At 54.2% G+C, this 14,235-nt stretch overlaps 1 protein-coding gene across 2 annotated transcripts in view; it reads right to left on the reverse strand.

Annotated features, from left to right (window-relative positions):
- Nucleotides 1-934: 934 nt before the first annotated feature.
- VWA5B1 (von Willebrand factor A domain containing 5B1) overlaps nt 935-14,235 on the reverse strand; it is a 38,975-nt gene continuing 25,674 nt past the window's right edge. For both annotated transcript variants that reach the window (XM_053660199.1, XM_053660198.1), the window contains 8 exons: nt 10,970-11,171; nt 10,168-10,482; nt 8,070-8,207; nt 6,486-6,599; nt 4,207-4,281; nt 3,502-3,571; nt 2,865-2,982; nt 935-1,438 (listed from right to left, as the gene is read on the reverse strand). In XM_053660199.1, the coding sequence (XP_053516174.1) occupies nt 935-1,438; nt 2,865-2,982; nt 3,502-3,571; nt 4,207-4,281; nt 6,486-6,599; nt 8,070-8,207; nt 10,168-10,482; nt 10,970-11,171 (1,536 nt within the window). The remainder of the gene's footprint in view (nt 1,439-2,864; nt 2,983-3,501; nt 3,572-4,206; nt 4,282-6,485; nt 6,600-8,069; nt 8,208-10,167; nt 10,483-10,969; nt 11,172-14,235) is intronic.

Raw genomic sequence — 14,235 nt, forward strand, 5'->3', positions numbered from 1 at the left:
CCCCTGTCCTGCACAGTGTGACCTGGCTAGACAGCGCCCCGCCGTCCCAGAATTGCATGTGATGCAGGGGGCCTCCCTAGCCCCTTAGCACGCGTGGACGGGGTCTGCAGCATGAAGTTCCCGGAGGCACAAATTATTGAAGGTGCTGTTTTTCCACTGACTTCTGTGACTCCATCTATGCTTTTGGGACTACTTTTGCACAGACAGCCACTTAATTCTAACACCTCAGCTCGCAGGAGGTCTCCCCATTGTCCTGCTCACCGCCTCCTTAGCTAGGAGGTCACAAATAATCTGTCAGCCGGCACTAAGACAGACAGAGAGCTTCCAAGAAAAAGACGAGGCCCTGGGTGACTCTTCTGTAAAGTGTTGGGGAGGGTGGTTTTCCAGTTGGTTTGTAGCAGGATTTAGGGGTCGTGGACTGTCACCATGGAGACACGAGCCTATCCCACAACGCAGCAGGCAGAGGTGGTCTCCTGTGCCTAGCCGCAAGTTTGTGGGTCTGATTACTCGCAGTTTTGGGGCTTGCTCCTCCGCCCTTTCCGGGGAGGGGGGCATCGCCCACATGACCCGCCTGCAGCGGGAGCTCAGGTGTAAGTTGTACTCCTTCTCTGCCCCTGGGGACAGGAAACCCCATAGCAGCCCACCTGTCTGGGCAGAAAGGGACCTTTGAACCTTCTAGAGATCTAGCCCAACTCTCTCACCTCACCCACTGATTTTACAGGTGGGGACACTGAGGCCCAGACAGGGGGCGCTGTCTGGCCTCAAGGTGCACAGCTAGTTGATAGCAAAGCTGGGACTGAATTCAGGCCTCCCGACGGCAAGTCCAGGGCTCTTTGTAGCAACCAATGTATTGGCTACAGCTTCCAAGGTTCCCGCTGCCAAGCCCTCGCGGTGCCCTCCCGCTCCTCCCCAGCCCCAGCCTCCCCTCCCCCAACTACACGTAATTCGGGTTGTAGCAGAGCATGTTGAACTCCAGGCTCTCGTCCCAGTGCTGCAGCAGCACGAACAGCTGGAGGCCAGCAGCCTCGAGTGTGGCCCGCGTGCGGCCCTCGGGCACCTCCTGCTGCTCCAGCCACGAGCTGGCCTTGGCGGCCACCAGCTCCCACTCCACGAAGTAGGATGCTGAGCAGTGCTCCAGCCACGCCAGTGCCACCACCGTGGCCCACAGCTGCCCTGTGTGTTCCACCCTATCCCTGGGCTCCCCGCCTGCCTTGTCCTCTGCCACGGGCTCCACGGAGGTCTCACAAGAGGGGTGCCGAGGCGAGGAGCCGGTGCACAGCTGGGGACTGGGGGTCTTTGTCTCAGGCGGGCGGGCTGTGAGGGACACTCGGTGGCAGGTGAAGGGTGAGGTCCACTTGAGCTTGTCCATAGGGATGTGGATGGCCTCACAGAAGGCCTGGTTGAGCGGGAAGGCTCCGGAAGCCAGCTGCAGGGACACCTGCGGGTGGGAGAGCCCCACAGTGGGCCTCAAACTTTTGAGCCTGCGGGGCCCAGGCAATGCAGAAGTCAGGGTCCCCAAAGCCCACTACTGAGCTCCCCACCTCCCTGGGGGACCTGCAGGGTGCCCAGGCTGACGGAGCATCTCCATCCTTTGTCCCACAGGCACTTCAGACTGACCCCTCTCCCAGCCCAGCTCAGCATCTTCGCTCTAAACCTGCCTCTTGTTTCCGGCGGGTGGGCCCATCTGGGACCATCCTCTGCCACCAGGCGTGCTCTGGGCAGCTCACCTCCCTCCTGGGCCCTCCACGCCCATCAGTGTCCAAGTCCCAACGGGCCTGCTTTCTAACCACCTGCCTCCTCGTGTGGCCCCTGCCTCTGCTCTCCTCTCCTGTCCACACCCTCCCATCTCCCCTGCAGACCCAGGGCTCTTTGTAAGGCACAGGTCCTGCCACTCTTTGGAGGCCACCGGTTCAGTGGCTTCAATTTTCTCTTCGGATGAGCCCAAACTACGATTTCCAAAGCACTGGCTCATCCTTGATTTTCCTCTTCAAACCCCACTCTCCAGCCACCACGTGCTCTCTCCCCCGTGGGCCATCAGCCATCACTCATCCAGGAAGCCAAGCACCCTTCCTCCCTGACCACGAGCCTGAGACTCCCCTGCTCATGCCTCGGTCTGTCCTTCCACACCCAAGCTCTCCTATCACTGCACCCAGGAGCAGAATTGCCTGGTTCCATGTCCCTGTCCCCACTAGATAATTAGTGCCATGGGCTCAGGGACAATGTTCATCTAGTTCAAGGTTGTCTAGCATTGTGCCAGGCTCAACAAACCCTTGTTGAACACATACATGCATAGTGCCCTGTTGCTGGCATTTTTGGAAAGGGCCGGTGCACTTGGGGGTGCTGGGACAGGAGCCACGCACCCTCCTGCTGCGGGCCTCCTTCCAGCACCCTCTGCTCCCCACGCCCCGTTGGCCCAGGTGTGGCAGAGCCTCACCCCTTCGCCCCTTGATTCAGAGACTGCCACTCCAGACCTGGGCTTCTCGCCCTGCCGCAGCCTGCTGGGGTGTCTGCAAAGACACAGAGCATGTTCATGTGTCCCTGGGGCGTTAATTTTACTCACCTGAGAGTCATTTCAAGGCATATTTTTATGCCGTGAAAAACAGATGCACATAGACGGTGGAGTAAAATGTAAAATCCCCATGAATTTTAAAAAGGTAGCAGATTGCAAAGAATTTTCACGGTGCTGGTGCTGGCTTCTAGCCACACTTCTAGCCTCTGGGGAAGGGACTCCTGCAAACCTCTGCCCTGCTGACCACGTGGGTGGGAAGGTCTAGGTCTTCTCCCCTTGCCGAGGGGGCCGGGCGGGGCGGGAGGAGGCTCACAGGATGGCCCCTGGGCGGACTGGCTGGGGTCTGGGCACTCACCAGTGGGATGTAGTTGAAGCTCTGGCTCCCCGGCAACGACTCTGGGGCCTTGGTCAGCGGCTTGCTGAGGAAGCCCTTGGCTGCTCGCGTCAGCAACCTGGACTTTCTGAGAGTCAACCTGTGTGGGCGGAGCCAGAAAAGCATGGCTACAGCCACCCCAGTGGTGTCCTTGGTCATCCCGCTCTCCCAGTGCTCACACAGCAGCCTCTGGGAGTGGGGCCAGAAGCGGTCTGACAGGGGCCTTCCTCCAATCTCATGTGACAGCTGGGGAAACGAGACCCAGCTCAGCCAGTTGGTGATGGCCCGGATGAGCACCAGGCTGGTGTTCGTCCTGTGGCCCTCTGTTGAGAGCCTGCGTTTGTGCGGCCTGTGGTCAGAGGGCCTCATGCTGGCCCTCCCCAGGAGTGGCATTTGCAAAGAGACCGCACCAGGGGAGATGAGCCACAAAAAGGGTGGGGGGGTCTTCCGCAGTGGGATCCCGGAAGACAGAGATATCTCTGAATGGCAGGGGGGGGCTTCTAGGCTCGATTTGGGTTATTCATTTGTGTCTAAATGTCGGGCTTGGCCTTCCAAGCCGGGGAGAGCCCCTGGAAAATGGGTGGGGGTGTAGTGCAACCCCAATGGAAGCCCCACGTACCTGGATCCAAACAGAGTCTCAGGGGTCTTCAAGGAAGAGAGGGTGTTGGTGGCCAGACTGAGCAGAGGACCTGGGGAGCCACGGAATGAGAGTTGTTGCCAGACAGAGAACCCTGGCCAACTGCTCACTGCCCATCTGGGGAAACAGAGGCCCAGAGAGGGCAGGGCTGGCCTGCACCCTGGGGCCTGAGGCGGCCATTGGGCTGCAGGGCTGTTTCTGACCCGCTTGGCACAGGAGGGGTGAGATATACCGGTCCATGCGTGAGAACAACAGGCCTCCAAGTTTCCTTGGCTGGTGGCCTCGGGCATCTTCTGGGAGGTTACCTGTGGCTGCAGTGGCAGCTTCATATCACCCCCGGTTGTGCCTGAGTGGGGACACCAAGTTTCCTTCTATGGTACATTGCTAAAGGGTTCTAGGCAGAGTGGGGTGGTTGAATGGTCCTTCGGCTAGAAATTGGGAGGCCTGATTCTAGGCCTGGCTCTGTCACTGACTGGCTGTGTGACCTTGGGCAAGTCGCTTTACCTCTCTGAGTCTTACTTTCCTCGTCTTTAAATTGGTGATGTCCCTGTTGATCTCGAACGGAGTTGCTTTGAGGAATAAACGAGCCACCGAGGACCTCGTTGGGCTAAGACACTCTCCCGACCCCAAGGATCAAGTAACACCATCATCTTCCTTGAGGAGAGAGCCGGCTGTCTGTCCACGTACCTTCAGGAGCCATGGACTTCTCACGGCCGGGGGATGCGGTCTCGCTGGAGGGCGAGGTGGGGCTTTCCTCTGCTCCTGCAACCGGGAACGTTGGTGAGGTCTGGGATCCCCTGGCCCTCCCTTCCCCACCTCCCATCCCACCCCGCAGGAGACTGATGGCTGAATTTGCAGAAGTGGGGGGCAGGGGTGAGCTGGAAGAGCAAGAGCAAGGTCAGGGGTTCCTTCCGTACATGGACGGGTCTTTGCCTTCCGAAGATACCACCAGTGCTTCACTATGAGTCAGGACGCCTGGGTTCCACTCCCAGCTCCCCACTGACTGCTGTGTGACCCTGGCAAACTTACTAACTTTGTTATGTTTTGCTAGTGAATGAGGGGTAATAGTATCTATCTCACAGTGTTGTTGTAAGGCTTCAATGAGTTGATATAGAGATACTGCTCAGGGCTTGGCACATAGTATGTGCTCAATAAAACTCTGAGCTACAGACCCATCAGGGAAGCAGGAACAGGTCAGGGGCTGAGAGCAGGAGTGGGGGTTGGGGAAGAGGTGGGCATGAGGCACCAGGTCTGTGCCTCCTTGAGGAGGGGCTTGTGCCAGCTCCCTAGGAGGCACCAGAACATGGCACTGACTTGTCAGAAGGCTCTAGCCTCAGCTTTCCCATCTGTAAAATGGGAGTAATAATTGCACGTAGTTCAAAATGAGTAATCAGGGTGATTATACTTAGGATTGTTCTTTCAGGAGATGGAGAGTGATAGAGAATATGCTATAAAAGAATGAACCGAATCATGGAAAAAACCTTCGTGCACAAACATGTTCGTCAAAGCCCCGGATACCCTGTGAAGCTGTCAGCAGCTCTGTGAAGGCCAAGAAGCTCCGTTTATCACTGGGTGCTCGGGGCGGGGTGGGGGCAGCCTGGGGGTGAACTAGTGACTGCATGTGTGAGGCACCCAGGCGGGGCAAATAGCATGGCGGTTAACCTCCTGGGCTCTGGAGCCAGACACCGCCTGGGTTCAAGTCTCGGCTCTACGATGTATCAGCTGTGTGACCTTGAGTAAGTCACTTGCCCTCTCTGAGCCTCCGTTTTCTCATCTCTTAATGGACACAATAAAAGAAACCATTTCAGATGATTGTGAGGAGACATGGATAACCGGGACAGTGGCCAGCACACAGGAAACTCTCAGCAGTGTCAGCCACTGTCACCCTTGGGGAGGGAAAGGGACTGGGACTGGGACAGGGTAACAGCCTAGCAGTCACAGGCACTTGGGTCTGAGTCAGAGGGTAATCGAAAAGAAGGAATTTGTGATTTTGGTGGCATCTGTGGCCATCGAGAGCTGAACTACGGAGAAATAAAAGCAATTTCCTCTAGACCGGAGGCTCAGCACAGCACAGGGGTAGAGCAGGGTTCCCAGGCTCGGGGGCTCCGAAGGAGCTAGAGTTGGCAGAACTCGTTCATTCTGAAGCTCCTTCACCCCCCACACGCTGCCCTTTCTTAGCCCGTCAATGTCTGTGAGAACTTTGTAGTCCATCAGGTAAAAAACACGTGTCCGGGTCCGGGTGTCTGGGCTTGTGGCCAGGTGGGACCTCTGGTGCGCTCCCTCCGTGCACACAGAAGACAGGAAGGAGAGCTGCACTGTCCGCACCAGGGCACGAGGACAGGGGTGAGGACGGGCGCAGCAGCCAGGCCGTCCTTAGAGGGACGGAGAGACACGCAGACATTCAGCACACACAGAGTTAAAACCACCCTGGGAATTAGTGCAGAGTCACCAAAAGGTCGTGGATCTTCAAGGACCCACGCAGCAGGCACAGTGGGATCAGTGAGGGCGGAGAGGAAGCTTGAGAACCCTGAACGCAGCAGATGGCGGGACCCAAACAGATGGGCCTGACTCTCTGCTCTCCGCTTTCCCCTATTTATTAGGTTTCCTGGCATTTGGTGTCTGGGGGGACTCAGTGCAGGGAACAGGCACTGGGGTTGGTGGCCCATCAGAGGGCAGAGGTGAAGGGATGGAGTGGGCACTCGAGCGGGGGAGGGGCCGCGCTGCCCTCCGGCTCCCGGAGCCTCTCCCAGCAAAGCTGTGTTGAGGGCGGCATGCTCGGGTGTGCTGCACCCTCTGCTCATCTCAGGCCCCAGGGAACTTGGGGGCGTCTGGCCTCGCCCTGGCCCTGCAAGGGCCCAGAGTGCAGACTCGGAGTGAGGCCTCGGACACAAGGAAGCCGTGACAACTCAGGAGCTCGGGCTCCAGAACAGGGCCCAAGTGGCTCTTACTTAGGTTCTGAAATCTGCCGAGTCCCGCCGCCAGGTCCTCCCTGAGCATGGTCTGCGACCGTCCGAAGGCCCCAGAGCTGCCCCGCCACTGCTGGGTCAGGACCCTCGAGCTGACCATCCGCGATGCAGCGCCTTCAGGAGGATAGGAGACGGGGTCAGCCGGGTACAACTGGGCCCACCCTTTGCCTCCTCCCCAGGGCTGGCAGGAATGATTCTGGCTTCGGTCTGTCGTTACTCCAAAGAGAGGAAGGCATTGTACAGGGACGGCCGTGAGCTCTGGAGCCAGAATGACCTGGGTTTGAACCCCGGCCCCATCTTTTAGTAGCTGGGTAGGGTGCTAACCACTCTGAGACTTGGTTTTCATATCTGAAAAATGGGGATGCTAATACCCACCCTGCCAGGTAAATAGCACTGCTGAGATAACGCTCAGACAGCGGCAACGTTTTCTAGGTAGTTCAAGGGCGGCTTTCCCCTTCTTTCCCAGTCCGCTGCCTTGGAGCCCCAGCTCCCACTCTCCCCTCCCACAGCGGCCCCCTGAAGTCCCAGGGTGGCCCCAGCGGGGGATGGACAAAAGGGAGGAGATGCCACAGCACCCAAGTGTGTTTTGGGAAATCCCATTCTGGGAGAACACTAGTCTGGTCTATGTTTTAAAACATGAAGGGCTCATTTGGGAAACACACTTTGGAGAAGCCTTGTGCCTCCTGATGTGTATAACATCCGGAAGGCCCCGAGGGGTTCTGCTGTGAGGACGGTTCTGAGCTTTATTTATTTAGTTCAGTGGTAACTGTTTTTTTAAAAAAATAGTTTTTTTAAAAAAAATTTTAGAGGGGGGCCTGCTTGAGTGTGGTTGGTAAGGTAATAATATGGGTGTAATAATTTATAGTTTTAATTTGAACATTTCATCTAAAATGTCCTACGGTGTGCTTGAGTGTGATATTGTTATGTTACAGATTTACATGCTTATGATTTGGTAATAAGAGATTTGGTAATAAAAGGGGGCACTATTTTTGCTGGACCTTATCTACACACACGCGCTGTCTAACTATTGTGATGACGGTATTCTCTGCATCGGCAGATGCCGAAGCTGTTGGAGTGACGATGCAGATTCACCATCGTCGCAAGATCCTTTCTGCGCCCATATTTCACAGGATACAGCGCAAACCGGCATGTTCCGATTTGTGCAAAATTCCGTGCTTTGATTTCTCTACAGGTAGATATCCATAGAGAGAAGCCTGGAAGGACGGTCACACCAGGGAGGTAATTAGTACTCATTTCTGGATCACTGTCACTTCCAGTCACTTTTATCTGTGTTTTGGAATTTTCCACGGTGAGCACATCATCATGGCCTAATTGGAAACATTCAGTGAAGTCCTATTTGTTTGGTGGGAAGAAGGGAGTGGGACAGTTCCCCAGCCTTCTGCAGGGCGTGGGAGGAGGCTCACAAGCCCGTGGGGGCTAAACTGTCCACTGGGGGCTTTTTGCTTCCAGGCCGACCTTTGCACTCCTCCCTGCTGCTCTGTGCTCCATTGTATCCCAGCTGCCTCCTCCAGCCCACCCGCCTGCCTGGCCCGCAGGAGTGCCCTGGCCACCTACCCGCCTTACTGGAGCTGGGGTAGGCCACCACGGTGGGCAGGTACCGCCTCTTGCTCATGTCCACGGGCACGAAGGCGGTGTACTTGCTGATGATGTTGCAGGCCTTGCTGGTGTGCACGGCGCTCGCCTGGTAGCGGCGGCTGGACCCTGCGGAGGGAGAGGCTGGAGTCACTGTGTGGACTCAAAGTTCTCTGACACAGAAGCTCTGGAAGCTGAAAGGAAGGCTAGACCAGTGGTTCCCCTCTTTAGGTTTAAATAAATCCTTCAAATCAGGGGGTTGCCAACTTGCCAATTAAAGACATAAAAAAACCCCAAGATTATTATTCTCCATTATCATTTCATAAAGTAAGGACATTTTAATGTAGACGAGGTAAGACATCTAAGAATAAAAAGTCATTACTTCCCTTAAATAACTAGTGTTATTTAAAAAACAAACAAACAAAACCCTCTGTGTCGTCTGTATTTCTGTTTTCTGATGAGACTCTTGCTGCAGGCTTCCTGGCTGAGTGGGTGTCAGTGGTCGGGCCCACTGTGACAGTTTTGCAGAGAAGATTGAAAACCAGAGAGGGACTGTGGCAAGCACAGGGTCACACAGTGAGTGAAAGATGGACCTGAGATCAGGACTTAAGATGGTCTGTCCCCAAGGCCCAAGCTCTTTCCACTCAATAGGGTGGCAGTTGTTGTGGCTGGCCGTCTCCCGAGGGGCTGTGTCAGGGGCCCAAGGACCCAAAGGACAGACACGGTTTGTAATCTATAAGGTGAAGTGTTCCCGGGGCGGGGGGGGGGGATAACATAATATACAATGTTAAAACGCAAACCACACTGAGATCGGCCTTGAACATTCCCGGAGTAGACAAAACCAGTTCAGTTATACAAACGAAATTTAATTTAGTTGATTCTGCAAGACTGACTTGACCTGGGCCATTTCTGGCTTCTGCCTCTGGAACCTGAATGGTTTCCCGAGGTTAATGTAAGGTAACCACGGAAAATGCCAATATTATCACCGATCACTGCGAAGAATGAATTGTTGCTGCCTCCTCACTGTATAAGCTTCTTTCTGGCAATATTCCCTGAGCCTCATTCTGTGTTTTGGTTTGGGGGATCTTGGTTTGCAAGCTGTCTTTTTGATGTGTGCACAATAAACTTCCACTGACTACTACTTCAGTGATTCATTGGTTTTACTTCTGTTATTTTTGAAATATTTGCAACAAACATACAAATAATGTAAAATATAAGCCATATATATACATAAAGCATAAACTGTAACAAATAATAGAGATGTCCTCTATTTATACCTGTATCTATCTATTTTTCAAGTGAGCTCCACCACAGTCCCAGGGGTCACTTTTTAAGAAAAGTTTGCCCCAATCCCTGAACTAAATTAGCTCCCCCCACCACCCTTGTTATACAATCTCTTGTACGCTTGTGTATCTTCTTAATAGCACTTAGGACAAATGCAGTCAGTTAATGCATGTATACTTATTTGATTCCTGTCGGCCTCCCGGCTAGTCTGTGTCAAGCTCTGGATAAGGGCAGGGATGTGGTGGTCACCATGCTCAGTCCCAAGCCTGGTCCCCAGCTGGTCCCCACTCAGTAAGTGGCGTTGATGAGTGAGGAGTGGATCACCTAGGTGGGGCTGTGTGGGAAGGTAGGTGTGGTCCCAGAGGAGCAGGGCGGAATAGGGCTGTCCCCATTATTTTGTGTCAGAAGGTGCTATAGGGACAAGCCTTGGGAAGTGAGGAGGGGTGGGGACCAGCAGCAGAGGGGGAGGAGGAGGAAGAGGAGAGGACAGATCGCCACATGGGGGTGGGAGAGCTGGAGGAGCCCAGGGCTGGTTGCCAGAGACCGGCTCCTGGAGGAATGGGGATGGGCGGGGAGGGGCGCAGAGCAAGGAGAGGGTGGAGCCTCGGGGCTGCATTGGAGGAAGGTGCTGGGCGGGAGGGGAAGCACCTGGAGGCAGCGATGCAGTGGGGAGGCGGAGCCTGCGCTGTGGCTCTGCTGGGGGGGGGGGGCGGGGCGGGGTGTTGGGGAAGGCCAATTCCTGGGGTGGGATTAGTGGAGAGGGGCCTTGGTCGGGGCTCGGAGGCCAAAGGTCCCTAGCGCTCACCTTGCTCAATCTCTCCCTCACGCTCTGCCAGCTGCTCGAAGTCGCGGATGATGGCGCGGGCCGCCAGATGATGGAAGGTCTCACTCCAAAGGTCAGCGTCACCTCCGCCATCCCGCTCAGGGCCAGGAGGCCCCAACTCGAAGCTCACTTCCCATTGCAAAAGTTGGGTGCCGCGCAGGCCCTTGACCACGGCCTTGCCCAGCACGGGGTCTGGAGTGGCTGGCCGGCCAGTACTGGCCTGCTCCTCGAACTCGGCCAGGGGCTCCCAGTCCGAGGACGTCTCTGTCTCCAAGGCGGAGGGGTGATGGGATGATTCTGTGGGTGAAGGGACAATTGGACAGTGCTCTGAGCTGGGGGACAGAGGGCCAACTCCCCAGAACATCATCCCTTCTCAAGGTACAGACCCCCATAAGCAAGTACAGTATAATACCCCCTCCCCACTCCCAGGGAACACGAAACTGCTTCCCTAAAACAGGTGGGGTGGCATGGGCTTGTTCCCCAGAGTGGGCAGATCCACCCGCCAGGAAGCCGGCACTTAAGAGAGTCAGGACTGGGGACCCTGCTCGGGAAATGCAGCTGCAGGGGGCGGTGCATCTGGAAGGACACAGGCAGTCCCAGGGCCAGGTCGATTGGGGAAGAGTGAGGTTGCGAGGTCCTCAGCGGGGGAAGGGGCCACAGCAGACTCCTTCCAGCCCCCAAAGGGCACAGGCCATCTGTCCTCCAGGCCTGTCATCTGGAGTCAGGCCATGGCCAGTGAGTCTTCCCGGGCCCCGATCAGATCCCAGACCCTGAGGACACTTACCCAGGTCCCCAGGGCTGTGGCTGTCTGAGGCAGGCTTCATGCTGGGCCCGAGATCCAGCTCTCTCATGGGGCTCCAGGTCTGGGTCTCGGGGCCAGAGTGCAGGAGGGGCTGGCAGGCTTGCGGCAGCAGAGAAGGCCTTCGGGCCCCTGGACCCCGGAGTCTGGGGCCCTGGCACAGGTCCAGGCCACTGTTCAGGAAGGACTAGGAGGGCAAGAGGAAGAGGAAGCTGGCTCCCTTACCACCACCCCAGCCACAGCTCTTTCCCTGGGCATCCCAGCTCCTCCTGGGGGACGGTCCTTTTAGTGCCCAGGTCCTTGGGTAGGACAATTGACCTACTCTCCACCAGCCACAAGAAACATCAGCATGAATAATCCCAGCCCTGGACTGAGTCCAAACCACAGAAAACCATGGAAAATCACATACCATGGACAATATTCTAAACTCACTTATTTTTGCCATAAAGTGTAAAACTTTGGGGGGTGTTTTTTTAATTAGTTACTTTATTTTTTTATTTTATTATTATTTTTAAAGATTTTATTTATTTATCTTTAGAGGGGAAGGGAAGGAGAGAGGGAGAGAAATACCAATGTATGGTTGCCTTTCCTGCGTCCCCTGCTGGGAACTGGCCTGCAGGGAACCGGCCTGCAACCCAGGCATGTGCCCTGACTGGGAATCGAACCACGATTGTTTGGTTCGCAGGCCCACGCTCAATCCACTGAGCTACACCAGCCAGGGTGGGGGGTGTTTTTAAAATTAACTTTTTCCTTACCTTTTTATATGTCATGCTTAAAAGCTCTTTGGCATTATAAAAATTCCTATATAATGTTTGTGATGTCTTTTCATTTATTTAAGTCTTTGACTCACATGCAGTTTATTTTCGTGTAAGGAAATAGAAACCAGCCTTTTCCTTGAGTTTTTGAATAGTGCAAATTCCAGCACCATCTGGTGACTCTGATGCCCTTGTTGGCTCTCTGGGTCTGTTGGTTTCCACCTCTGTGCCGACAGAGCCCTCAGACACGGTCAGTTTCATTTCCAGTCTTTCTGTCCTGTTTTGCAAATTTAATCTATCTATTCTTGTCCTGGTACAAAAAACATCCAAAGGCAAGGGGTAAACTGGAAAATATATTTGCAACATGCACAACAAAGATCATTTTCAAGAAAAGGCTCTTATAAATCACTGGCGGGGGTGGAGATGATAAACCCAATACGATAGACAATGGGTTGAGGGCATTTACAGGCAGTTTACAGAAAAAGTATTCAATAAACCCATGAAAAAACTCTCAGCTTCTCGAATGTTGATCTAAATTCACATGAATTGGGATTTCCCCCGCTTTACGTATTATGGCAAGTATGTAAGTGTTTGATGACACCCCATGTGGTCGGTGGGGAGATGGGGTCTCGGCTGCACTGGGAGTGAAGTGCTCTCTGACACAGACGTCGGGCAGAACAATGGTAGCCGTGTGCCCCCCACCAATGTTAAAAAGGCACGAGCTCTTTGACCCAGCGGTTCCACTTCTAGGAACTGAATCCCGAGGAAATAGACAGGGATGCAAATATTGATGTACATGCACCCTACATTTCTATTTGTTGCAGTATTGTTCATTAAAAAGGGTTTCGTGAATGTACGGAAACTACTGACACGTCCTTCAGTGAGGGCTGGCAAATAAGTTATGGTCTGTCCGCGTGCTGGTGCACCACGCAACACTGCAGCAAAAGCGATGGTTGTTTTTTTTTAAACTAATATGGGAAGATATGACATATTTAAAAAATTACAACTGTTTTGTATTTTTATTGTGACAGAGTTATAGGACTATTTATTTGTCAAAACTCATAGAGCTATTCACCACAATGAGTAATTTTACTGCATTTAAAAATGAATTAAGATGTCATTAGAAAAGAAATTTGGAGAGAAATTTGTGTACATGGTTATTGGAAGCATCTCTGTGTGTGTGCAGATGTGTGTAGCATGCACAGTGTTTCTGGAAGGAAACAGTCAAAACCAAGTGGGTCTGGGCCTGGAAAGAGGTCCTTTTCTTTTTACTTTATACTCAGCTGAACTGTTTGAGGGTTTTTACTGCAAACTCTGAGTATTACTTTTGTGGTTAAAGAATATTAAATTAATTAAAGATGGATTTTGTGTCTCTGGCAACACGTGCTTTGCCTGGTGGGAGATGGGAGTGCACAGAGAAAAGTGTTTCTCAGTTTTTTAGGCCAACAGTTAACAGTGGTTTTTTTTTTCGTCTTTATTAGGTATTTATTGGGAAGGGGACTGTACCTCCCCATGAGTGGGGGCTCCTTGGCACGGGGGGTGGGGAGGTGCTCATCCTGTCTCCTCTGGGCCTGAGGTCCTGGGGTGGTACCAGGGTGTGGAAGAAGACAGGGGCTGGTTACTCACAGGATGGCCTCAGCGGGACCTGCTACCCAGCCAGGGCAGCTGGGTCTGGGGGGAATCCCTAACCCCACCCCCTCATCAGAAACTGGGATTCCCCCCTCCTCTCCCCCACCATCACCAGCACACTGAGAAACAGAAGCTGCTACCGTTTCCATGGTGACAGATCAGTCTCAGGTTCGGCCCTTCGTGCAGCCGAGGCCGCAGTGAGCGTGTGCCCATCTGCATGCAAGTGCGTGTGCATTCGTACAAGTGTGTTGGGGAGAATCAGATTTGGGAAGGAGCCAAGTAGGGGATGGGGCAGCGATGAGCAAAGACGGACAAGAAGGAGGATAGAGAAAATCCAAGCCACCCAAAGCTCGCGCCAAGTAGAGCTGCGCGTAAAAGAACGACTACTGTGTGCCACATGTGGCACCAGGTACTTGACCTCTTGTCACCCCAAGCCTGCAAGAGTCCTCCACTCACAGTGGGCTCCCAGTAAATACCCCCTGATGGCTTTTAGCTCAAACATCTGCACAAGCTGATCTCCCCACTTCATAGATGAAGAAACTGGGGCTCAGAGAGGTTAAGTAACAGGATCAAGGAGCAGAGTCTGCCTGACTCCAAGGCCAGCATCTCCCAACTGCACCCCTCGTTAAGGACAGAGAGGGGCCTTAGGGACCAAGTAGCGGTGTCTGCCGCTGAGGAGCATAGAGGCTTGTGTGTCTTTGGAGGCAAGGAGGGATGGAGGTGGTGGGTGGGGGTGGGGTCACAGGCTGCTGCTAGGGAACCACAGATGGACCGTGACGCAGCTACCTGCAGCCCGTTCTTCAGAAAACGGGCTGAGCCGTGCAGAGAAGCCCAGGCACCATTGGTTTAGGACGGTGTTTCTCAACC

This window comes from Artibeus jamaicensis, unplaced genomic scaffold (genome assembly GCF_021234435.1).
Source record: "Artibeus jamaicensis isolate MK-2021 breed Jamaican fruit bat unplaced genomic scaffold, CSHL_Jam_final scaffold_847, whole genome shotgun sequence".
Taxonomy (NCBI): domain Eukaryota; kingdom Metazoa; phylum Chordata; class Mammalia; order Chiroptera; family Phyllostomidae; genus Artibeus; species Artibeus jamaicensis.